Source organism: Vanacampus margaritifer, chromosome 9 (genome assembly GCF_051991255.1).
Source record: "Vanacampus margaritifer isolate UIUO_Vmar chromosome 9, RoL_Vmar_1.0, whole genome shotgun sequence".
NCBI classification, from domain to species: Eukaryota; Metazoa; Chordata; class Actinopteri; order Syngnathiformes; family Syngnathidae; genus Vanacampus; species Vanacampus margaritifer.
In genome coordinates, this window is record NC_135440.1 from 25,585,506 (window position 1) to 25,597,145 (window position 11,640).

The following is an 11,640-nucleotide window of genomic DNA, read 5'->3' on the forward strand; positions in this document are numbered from 1 at the left end:
AATGGAATCAACTCTTGTTCTAAACTCTCGCTTATAAAGTAGACTAATAACTACTAACACGTGGAGTAATTCAATTCTGATAGTAACTTATCAATAACAAAGTATTAACAAGACTGTGATCAAGCTTTAAAAACAACACATCTGTTTTTACGGCACTATTGCAATAGTTACGGTGATAGCTGTGTTTGTGCGCAACAGCATTACCGTAACTATCCCAAATGCAATAAGCTCATGTTTTAAACTCTCTCTGTTATACAGTATAAGAGTAATCACTAACATTTAGATCATTATTATAACGAATTAAATATACGAGTAGAAATTATGTGCCTTTAATCTTTAAAACAGCGCATTTTCAGTCCAGGAAGAGGCGCGTATTGTAGTAGTTACGGTAGTATCTGCGAGGCAGTTGAGTTCACGGCCTTCCCACAACACAAGGCAGCAGCGTCTCATGGTTCATTCAAGCCAAACACACGCACAGCGTTTGACGGGCTTCAGCGACATACACTCACTCCGAGCCGGTGGAATTACGGTGCCCGGGGAACCCACGCTTACTTACCAATCGTCGGCACCAGCTAACTTGTCATGGCGGACGCCAGCGAGGTTTTGATGTCGGTTTTGTCCACAATTCGAGTGCCGAAGCCCGGGGACCGCGTTCACAAAGATGAATGCGCCTTGTCATTTGCCTCCCCGGTGAGCAACAGCTCCAAATTTCTATTCGTTTTCCAAGCAATGTGAACACTCATAGACAGTCCCGCGCTACCTTTTGTCTTCGTCTTGTATTATTATGACGGAACGTTAAACAATGCCGTGCTTCATTTACCTTAAATGCCCCATTAACGAGCCCGAGAACGTTAAGCTAAGCTAATGGAGCTCCATAAGCGTAATGGGGAAACTTAGCTGCCTTAGCATGTTAGCTTACAGCTCGACTCTCACCCGGAATTCCGTCAAACTATCTCATGGGATAACGTTTCCGCCTTTTTATAGTCAACGTTTTCATCTTAGTAACAATAACACGACACATTCGCGGTTTTCTTGTTAGCGTTGTGACAGGTTGACTGTGACATGGCAATTAAGTTAGCAACGTCGTTGCCAACTTCTCAACGTCTTTTGGTGATGGAGGAGGAGGAAGAGGAAAGGACAGGTTACACCGAGTGTTGTTTCTAAAATGTCTGCATTTGATTTCCCAGGAAAGCGAAGGAGGCTTGTACGTGTGCATGAACAGCTTCCTGGGCTTTGGAAGTCAGTATGTGGGCAGGCACCACGCTCGGGGTGGTCAGAGAGCTTACTTGCACATCACAAGGACTCGCAAGGCCAAGGTAGACACACATTTCGTCTCCTTACATGCCTAATTTGAGTCGCATTATCGTCAGCTATTTCTTTTGTCTTATCAGAAGGAAGAGGATAATAACTCTGGATCTGGACACCCGCCCAAGAAGAAGCCCACCAGATTGGCTATAGGTGAAACATGGAAGCATATCGATATAAAGTTCAGTGGTACTTTAAAGGTGGACACTCCAATTTAATCGACATTCAATTCAAGAGGTCTCATCCACCATCCATTTTGTGTAGTGTTTTGCCTGGATTGGCAGCCACTAGGCACAAACGACCATTTACATTTATGGATAATTTTGGGTCCTCAAGAATGTTTTTGGAACATGGGATGAATGCCATTTTATCATGTCCAATTTCAACACGGCTTATAAGTGTATAATTGAGGATGTGACTGATCAACTTAAAATTCAAACTGAGGATGGTGCGCAAAAAGTTGTTGAATACAGACCTATCAGGCTAATGGAAACAGAAATCAAGAAATGGAAATCCACCAATATAAAACCTATAACTGCATTAAAGATAAACATCATCGATACCTATCATGACACTGTGAATGAAACATTTGCTAATGCTGGACAAAAGTACTGGGACAGCAACAAAATCTGTCATTCTTCGCTTATTGCAGTCTTATTCTCTCTTCTGTCAGAAAAAGGCAACGGAAAGAGCAAAATACACAGTTAAGCCTTTGCTGGCTGAAATAAGGGCTAGTGAGGTGCACTGGCAGCTCATGTGCTATGTTGACGTGATGCTTTATGACAACATTTGTATCACATTTAAATGCCCTCCTTAATTTTGGCGGAATTTCAAATGTGTGCCTACCTTCAAGGTGCTGCTGTAAATGCAATCGTGAATCTATACTGTATATCTGGAGCTTATCATTTGTCACATTTGTGGGCTGCCCAGGGATCGAAGGCGGTTTTGACGTGGAGCAGGAGAACTTTGAGGAGGACTACAAAGTTGTCATCTTTCCTGACAGACTGGAAGTCACATCAGAGGACCTTGGAGCCATGCCCGACGTTGTTAAAGAGCGGGTGGGTTAATCTGTGGTGCTTTTAATGTTTTTTTTTGTGTACATGTCCACACCCTGTCGCTTGACTAAAAATGTAGTACAGTGGTACCTTGACTTACACATTTTCCAAGTCACCAGCTGTCACTTTTGTGGTTCGTGCTTAAAATTGATTTAGTTACGAGCTTGGTTATGAAATAAACTAAAATTGCCAAGGTGCCGCTGTATTTGAAATTATTGTCTTTGGTGAACCAATCTGCTCTTTTTCCGCATGTCCCGCATAGGTATCCCTGTCAATGGCAGGTATTATAGCCGCAGACTCAGTGTCTCACACCTTGCAAGTACAACAGTGGGACGGTGAAGTGAGACAGGAGTCGCGATTTGCCGCCGACCTCAAGCAGCTCGACAACGGCATCAAGATCCCGCCCAGGTAAGTCTTGGCCTCACCACAGCGTAACTTTGTTGAGCGCAATCCTTTTCGGGATGGTATACCTCAAATTTGACGTTTAATCGACGCATTTTCTCGCCAAATTTCAATGTATCACTCATTTTGATTGTAATGAACCCATTTTATTTAATAAAAATAAACATTAAAATTTTCTTTTTACTGCTTCAGTATTTTAGTTACATTAAGCCACTTAACCAACTAACAATATAAATGACTAAAACTTTAAAAAAAAAAAATATGAATAAATCATTTCATCAACTAATTTTAAAGAGGGGAAAAAAGCCAAATAAATGCAACAAATCTCACGGGATTCTTTTTTTTTTTTTTTCCCCCGGAGAGCTCAGTATTGTTCATTCGGTAATTTTACCGATTTGACATGTTATCATCATTGCGCTCCTTTTTTTTTTATATATATGTTTTTTTTTTTTGGTATGTGGGTGACTATATGTATGTATGTGCGTGCGAGTGAGTGTGTATTCATTAGTTCACCTAAAACCTATTAAAAAAAAATCCCATACCGTTCACCTAAACCGAACTTCCAGCCAGAGTCGTGAGGCCATCAGGAAACCTGAGGAAGGACCAAAGAAAAGAAAGGGATTCTTGATGATATAATTCCTCAGTGGGCCATATTAAAGACCGGAATGTTCCATAGCACCCAGGCTTTGTATTGTTATCTAATAATTGTTTTTGACGTTTAGGATATTGACAGCGTAGTGGGGAGCACTAATGAGGGCGAGCAGATTTTTCAGGTTCCGCTTTAAAATAAATAATGCTTTCTCATGTAGGTTTAATGCTCCACGATTGCATCTTTCTGTCTCCATTTGTAAGATTTTCATAAACACAGACTTAAAAAAAAAAATGGTGCTAGAGTACAATTTGCTGTCATCACGCGTGTCCCTCCGTGCGACAGTGGCTGGCGGTGTGAAGTGTGCGGCCTCCAGGAGAACCTCTGGATGAACCTCACGGACGGCAAAGTGTTCTGCGGTCGCAGGTACTTCGACGGCTCGGGCGGCAACAACCACGCCCTGCTCTACTTCCAGGAGACGGGCTACCCGCTGGCGGTCAAACTGGGAACCATCACCCCGGACGGAGCAGGTAAGGCGACGCCGTTTGGAAGAATCAAGTCAGAAAAATGCGGCTTTACCAAATTCATTTTGACATCCAGATGTGTATTCGTACGACGAGGATGACATGGTGCTGGACTCCAAGTTACCCGAGCATCTTTCTCACTTTGGCATCGATATGATGACCATGGAGAAGGTAAGGGCACTTGGCGGCGACATCGTCAGCATTGTCGCTCAATCTGAGCTTCCTCACGTACGCGCGCGTCATGGACCTTCTCAGACCGAGCGGACCATGACAGAGCTGGAGATCGCCGTGAATCAGCGCGTGGGCGAGTGGGAGGTCATCCAAGAGTCCGGGACCACCCTACGCCCGCTCTTTGGGGAGGGCCTGACTGGCATGAAGAACCTGGGCAACAGCTGCTACCTCAACTCCGTCATGCAAGTGCTCTTCACCGTTCCAGACTTCGTGAGCAAGTTAGTATCCATCCTGCCCCCCCCCCCCCCTCCTGTTTACTGGCTTTGTTCAAATAGTGATTGAAAATGAATCCGAGTATTTGATTTAGAGCTGCCGCAGCAGAGATTTTTTTATTGGAAATCCAATATAAAGAAGGCTCCAAATTATACTGGTTCTCTTTTCTGATGAAATTATGTTCAATTCAAAATGCGAAACAGCTGAGCGTGCCTAATTCATAGTTGCACGAGCGTAATGTTGCAAACGGCGTTCCAGGTATGTGTCCAACATGGACAAGATAATGGACGAGGCCCCGAGTGACCCCACTCAAGACTTCAAAACCCAAGTGTGAGTGTCTCTTCTTGGTGTCCGCGTGATGCATAATTCAGCTTGTCAGGGTCAGTGATGTCATAATTGGCCACCTCACAGAGCCAAACTGGGCTACGGCCTGTTGTCGGGCGAATATTCCAAACCAGCACCGGATCCTGGGGATGAAAATGGCGCCGCTGAGGTTAAGGTACAAAAAAAATGCACATATTGGTTTCCTCTGATAAAAAAGAGTTTGTCAAACATTTTTAAATATTTACTTACAGGATTACCAAATCGGCATAGCACCAAGAATGTTCAAAGCACTTGTGGGGCGGGGCCACCCGGAGTTCTCCACCAATCGGCAGCAGGACGCACAGGAGTTTTTATTGCACTTCATAAACATGGTGGAGGTAGATTTGAACGCCGCCGCCTCCACGCCTCCATCTTGAGTCACTCGGCTTGTTCCCCCTCATCGCGTTACTTTCTTTCAACTGCAGAGAAACTGCCGCTCGGGGCCCAACCCGTCTGAAGCCTTCAGATTTCTGGTGGAGGAGAGGATTGTGTGTCAGCAATCCCAAAAGGCCAAGTACACGCAGCGGGTGGATTACATCATCCAGCTGCCTGTGCCCATGGATCAGGCCATCAACACAGGTGAGTGGGCGGATATGAATGTTCATTTACTGTAGGTTTGAAAATGTTTCATGGTCATTTTTTTGTTTGTCTCTCTGCGGCTGCTTATGTGGTGGTACTTTGGTCTTTTTTTTTTCAAACCACATAAGATTTTTTTCCAAAGTGAAAATGTCTTAATCAATAACGTCCGCTCAACAGAAGAGCTGCAGGAGGCGGAGCGTCAGCGCGAGAACGGCGACTCGACGGTCCTGCCCGTGCGAGCGCAAATTCCCTTTGCGGTTTGCATGGCGGCCCTCAGCGAACCCGAACTGCTCACGGACTTTTGGAGCTCCGCCGTGCAGGCCAAGACCACTGCCACCAAGTATGCGCACACTGACAGGAGCAGCAGTCAGAATGTGTTTGTTTTGATTGATCCGACTTATTTATTTTGTCAGAACAACCCGCTTTGCCTCATTCCCCGACCACCTGGTTATTCAGATTAAGAAGTTCACCTTTGGCCTTGACTGGGTCCCCAAGAAACTGGGTGAGTAAAGCCACGATTTGGATTTTGGATGGACGTACTAATTCATGGTTCATTTGCCTTTATTTTAATGTAAGTCTAACCTATAAGACCAAAACATATATATGTAATAAATATGATATTGTTTATTGTAATACAGATTAATTTATTGTTTGTTTGTTTAAAAAAAAAAGAAAAACATGGAAAGAGGACCTTGAAAAAAGCTAAGCATGCGGGAAGATTTTTTTCTTTTTTTATTTAAATGATATGGTCTCACTACGTCATGGATTTCACCTCGTGTGGGTGAGTCAGGAAGGTGTCGTTCGCGATAATCTAGGGCAGCTTTTCTCAACTATTGTCACCCGTGGACTCACTTCGCAACCAATGTTATAGAAGTTAAGAACAATATAACTTTTTTTTTTTGTTTTGTTTTCTTTTGTTTAAAATTGTGCAGTATATTACATTTGTAAACGGAATCTTATTTTATTTTTTATTTTTTTATTATAATTTTTTCTTTATTTCTGGAGAACTCAGTATTGTTCATTCGGTAATTTTACCGATTTGACATGTCATCATCATTGCACTCTTTTAAAAAAAAAATTTTTTTATTAATTAATTATTATTATTATTTTTTGGTATGTGTGTGTGCATGTGAGTGTGTATTCATTAGTTCACCTAATACCTATTAAAAAATCCCATACCGTTCACCTAAACCGAACACTTCAGAACCCAGCCAGAGCCGTGAGGCCGTCAGGAGTAAACGGAATTTTAAATGAGTTTGGCATACCGCCAAAAGCGCGTTGCTAGCCATGAAGTTTGCTAGCCATGAAGTTTGCTAGCCAAAAGTGTGAGCTGCATTGTATTTTTTTTTTTACAGAGTTGCGAGCGACTTGAGCGCAAGAAATATTACCTGACACTTACTCAATGTTGTATGTGGGAATTTGCTTCACCTCAGCACTGTTCTGAAAAAAGTACATGTCATTTTTTAGTAGCTGTCGGCGACCGACCCGGTTGACAACCACTGATCGAGCATTCAGTGTAATGTCGTATTCAGCATGACGTTGCCTCGGAAGGCATCTGACGGATGTTTTTCTGTGCAGACGTGAGCATCGACGTCCCCGACACCCTCGACCTGAGCGCGCTCCGCGCGTCGGGGCAGCAGCCGGGGGAGGAGCTCTTGCCAGAGGTGGCCCCGCCCCCCCTCATGACCCCCGATGTGGAGGTTAAAGGTATCCTGGGCTCCCACAGCAACGAGGAGGACGACTCTCTCTACTCCCCACTGCTGTGTCAGTCTGTCTGTCATTTCTGCTCCTTTGCTCCCTCTCATGCACGTCCACTCGTCTTTTGCTCCTTTTCTTGCTTTTCTGCCTTTGACGTCCTCATGTTGCCTTGGTTATTCACTTTTTAATCATGTCGGGTCTTTTTGGGGGCGGGGGTTCTGGTTTTGACCCGTTTGTTGTATTATTTATCGCATTTCCTCAAATAGTGGCCGTTCTAATATTAGATGTTTTATCCATTCCATTTTTTATGGATATTATCTTTATTCTAATCTATATTTATACACAGTGGTGTCTTTATGTACACGTTTAATTCATTCAGTGACTTGAAAAGATCATGTTGCAAATCATCTTTCATGATTGAAATGAATGGGAATGGCATTAGTCGGTTCCAACCTCCAGCTACTTTTTTTTTTTTTTTAACATTCTATTGGCATAGTGTCATATACTGCAACGATAACGTTCAATATAATTGTAAAAATGCCCCTTCTGAAGTTGAATAAATAAGCATCCCCAACCACCATATGAGGAAATGTGTTGTGACACTTTAATTTGATTCGTGTTCATTTTTTCACTTACTCTTAAAAATGAAGTCATCAAAGTAATTCAGCCTTTTAACAATCCTCAGCTCCGGTCCTGGACGACTCCACCGTGTCGCAGCTCTGCGACATGGGATTCCCGCTGGAGGCGTGCAGGAAAGCCGTCTACTACACCGGCAACACCGGCATCGACTCCGCCATGAACTGGGTGATGGGCCACATGGACGATCCAGGTGCGCTGATCCGGCGGGGATTGCAAATCAGCGGAGATCGGTCCCGTTTGAACGCTTCTCTCAACCCGCGCTTTCCGATTGGCCGCAGACTTCTCCGCCCCTTTGGTCCTGCCCGGCTGCAGCGGCGGGACCACGCCGACGATGGAGAGCGTCTCCGAGGAGCACCTGGCAACCATCGTCTCCATGGGCTTCAGCCGAGAACAAGCAACCAAAGCACTTCGAGCAACGGTGAGAGGCGCAGATTGACACGTTTGCACACAGCATCATAAACCAAAAATGTTAAGTCGTTTAGTTCAACCCCAAAGTAGGACGTAACTTACTAAAATGTCACATTTATCGTATATCAACTGTTCTCTGCCAGAGCAATACTCTGGAGCGTGCCGTGGACTGGATCTTCTCGCACCTGGATGACCTGGAGTCAATGGAGGTGTCCGAAGGTGGTCGCTCGGCCGCTGAGAGCGAGGCCGCTCGGGAGCCGCCGCCCGGGCCTTGCGTCAGAGACGGACCAGGCAGTGAGTTTTTTTTTTTTAGAGTCCCTTATAGAAATCTTTTCATGAGGATGGCTTGATGGTAACTGATCATGTTGTTTTGTGCTCTGTCCAGAATACGAACTGTTTGCCTTCATCAGCCACATGGGCACGAGCACGATGTGCGGCCACTACGTCTGTCACATCAAGAAGGATCAGCAGTAAGTGTTCTTCAGTTTTCGCGCTCACTTGACGAGACATTTCTTTCATGGTGCGCATTCTAACACCCAGCAGCCACATGGAAATGAAAACCGTGAGCGCTCCTCGGTTGTCTTGTCGGTTTTTGTGCTCAGGCCAAAGCAATAAAAGTAGTACTTTGGCGTCATCTTGTGTATTCTGTGTGTTGTTGTTAGGCGTAATCCGTTGAAGGATCTTATTGTCTTCAGTGTCTGAGATGTCCTGTTTTGTTGGCATTTAACTCATTCACTGGCAGCCATTTTCACTGAAGCAATCCCCTTCGCTCCGGGCTGTTTTACTAGATTTTGCAAGGCCCACAGAATATTGTGTTCTATTGCTATAAAAACATGGAGCCTACCAAAAGAAAGATTAGAGTCTCTTCTGTTTCTGTTTTGCAGCAATTAGCATTAAAATATAGCTAAGTTTCATCATTATTCACAAATCTCTATTGAACTGTGGGTAGATGAGCTTTTTTCAACATGGCCCTGGTTGATCTCGTTTGCTCTGTTGCCACCTGCTGGCCGTTTTTGTAATAACTACCATTTCCTCAACCGTTCTCTGCAGTTGAGAGGCTGCATCAAAAGCCTTCTGTATGCTCTAGCACAGGGGTAGCGAACCCTGGTCCTCGAGAGCCGCCGTCCTGCCCGTTTTCCCATGTCTCCCTCCATCAACACACCTGATTGATGTGCTCATGTGTTTGAGGAGAGACACATGGAAAACAGCCAGCATAAAAAAACTGGAGAGAAAAAACATCTAAATACAGCTTTGGGACCCTTAAAACATTTAAAACAGAATGTATTTATGCGTTTTTGGGAGCAAATGAGTTAAGAGTGAAACTCAGTGTGTTTCTCTATTTCCCTATCAATTTAATGGCTGCTACCGTTTGTGTAAAGTGCAGACATTTGTTGGCTCATATGCGATGTAATGCCAGTTTGTATGCTCGCTGACACTGTTGATGAACCTCGTGTGAAGATGGTTTGAATTGTTTTTGTCCCACCGGTTGTTGATTGTGGGCATTCTAGATGAACGGTGTTGATACTTGACGATCCTCTCCATTGTGAGGGCTTGAACTGTATGCAATTACAAAGCCCTTTTAGCGGAGGTGTCAGTTATTTGTGAATTCTTATTATTCACAATACCCCCCCCCCCCACCACCATCTCCGCGAACAGTGGTGGCTTACTGCACTGAGGTTCTTTTTTTAATTTAGTCACAATAATGCAACGAGTGACGCTTGTGCTCCTTTTATGAGCATTTATTAGGTATGTGTTATTGTATCCATGTACTAGTATGCTCTTCCCTGCAGAGGGCGCCGTGTCGCCATATGAAAACACACAGGCTTGTAAACAAGGTCTCAAAAGACCTCATTATACAAAAAAAAGCATTTTGTTTTAGATTCATTTTATTTTACTTTATTTGTTTATTATTACATTTCATTATTAGAGCTTCCCAGGTTGTTTTTTTAAAACTATTAAAAAAAATAAAAATAAAAGTATGTAAGTTTTCTGGGGACAGAACCTCTCATTTTCCATTTTTATGTTTTGTTGTTATATTTTATTACATAAATACAGGAGGGTAGTCTAGTCTTACAGTTTTACCATTATTTCATTAAATTAATTTAAAAGAAATCCCATTTTCCCATTATGCTTCCCAAGTCTCATCTCTAAAAGATCACAGATTTATTTTAGATTTAAAGTATTTTATAAAAATTCATGTAACTGTATTTAGCATTTATTTCAGTTATTTGTTTTATACAAAAAATTTAAACATCACTTATTTGTATTTAGAAGACAATGGATCCACCAATTTTGCATTTTTTTGTGTGTTTTGCTTGAGGGTTATCTTAAAAAAGATTATTCAATTTTCCCATTATGGTGTAAGATATGCTTCACAGGAGTGCCATCTACATTGACCACAAATTAAACTTGGAATATTTGGGATGGTTCTGTGCAATTAATCGAAATTCAATGATTACACTCCACAATTACAAAATGGGCAAACAAAAAGAAAAGATTATTAATACTAATTTTGAGTTGTTTAAATTTATATATTTGCGCCTTTTTTATTTTTAACTGACTCATTTAAGTAAATATTGTTTGGTCCAAAAGGAACTTTCATAATTATAGTGTTTCAAAGAAATGTATTTGTCTTAACATTTTTTTTTTTTACACGTTTAAACATTTTCATGTTTTGTACCAAAAAAAACAAATGCTTGTCTTAATCATGATTTCAAATTAATCATGATGAATATTTTCTTCACAATTAAGCAGCCCTAACTTTGTATATATCTTTTTTTTTTTTTTTTAAATCATCATGGTGACGTTACGCCTGTGTGTGTCTTTGTGACAGATGGGTCATCTTCAACGACCAGAAGGTGTGCGCCTCCGAGAAGCCCCCCAAGGACCTGGGCTACCTCTACTTCTACCGGCGGGTGGCGGAATGAGACCGAGGGGGGGGGGGCTGCTGCAGCACTTTTTTTTGGGGGTGAAAGTGGCGAGTGTGGATGCTCTCTCTCTCTCTCGCACACGCACACACACACAGCTTTTAATGGCGCACACACGTCCTTACAATGTCTTTGAAAGACCCTGGCACACTTCATAACTGTAAATACTCTGCGATGTCTGCTCACCGTTTGGCTGAGTATTTGATTTTTTTTTTTTTTTTTTTTTAAATCCAATTTTTCTAAGTTTTTCCTTCATGAAACAAACTCTCACTTCATATCCAAGGCCTCATTCAGCCTCTAAAGTTGTGTGTCCATTATTGGTTTCAAATGCATGTCTTCCCCTCTGAAAAGTCGAGAGTACGCGTCTTTCCCGGACTCTTATTTGACATCACTTCAGCCAAGTCTGCCTCCACCTCATTCATTCATTCAGAGCGAGAGCGAGTACAAGTGATGGTGGGAGCGTGTCGGCTCTAATGTGTCCTACGAAAGAAAATAAAAACACCAAAAATCAACGTTCAGCCTATATGTTGTTTTTGTGCGTTTTGATTCCATTTCGCTGCCGTTTCCTTTTCATCCACTTTTGGATGAAGGTTTTCAATTTGCCATCATCCAGTGAGTGATGAATGAGGTGGAGACATTGTTACGTATTTAAGATGTGTGCACAATCTCAGCTCGGTTGTTCGTAAAAGCGCGAAAAGCAAAAGCCA

At 42.7% G+C, this 11,640-nt stretch overlaps 1 protein-coding gene across 2 annotated transcripts; it reads left to right on the forward strand.

Annotated features, from left to right (window-relative positions):
* The first annotated feature begins 416 nt into the window (after positions 1 to 416).
* Positions 417 to 11,445, forward strand: usp5 (ubiquitin specific peptidase 5 (isopeptidase T)). 2 transcript variants are annotated; one of them, XM_077575625.1, is made up of 20 exons: positions 417 to 690; positions 1,188 to 1,316; positions 1,392 to 1,458; positions 2,236 to 2,363; positions 2,623 to 2,768; positions 3,697 to 3,881; positions 3,952 to 4,046; positions 4,131 to 4,324; positions 4,578 to 4,649; positions 4,731 to 4,818; positions 4,895 to 5,020; positions 5,108 to 5,261; positions 5,439 to 5,601; positions 5,675 to 5,763; positions 6,840 to 7,025; positions 7,645 to 7,788; positions 7,877 to 8,016; positions 8,150 to 8,300; positions 8,392 to 8,476; positions 10,840 to 11,445. In XM_077575625.1, the coding sequence occupies exons 1-20, from the start codon at positions 583 to 585 to the stop codon at positions 10,931 to 10,933; spliced, it is 2,544 nt and encodes an 847-aa protein (XP_077431751.1). In that variant the 5' UTR covers positions 417 to 582; the 3' UTR covers positions 10,934 to 11,445. The 2 variants fall into 2 exon arrangements, with proteins under 2 accessions (XP_077431751.1, XP_077431752.1); XM_077575626.1 differs by having other exon boundaries at positions 6,840 to 6,968.
* Positions 11,446 to 11,640: the final 195 nt, after the last annotated feature.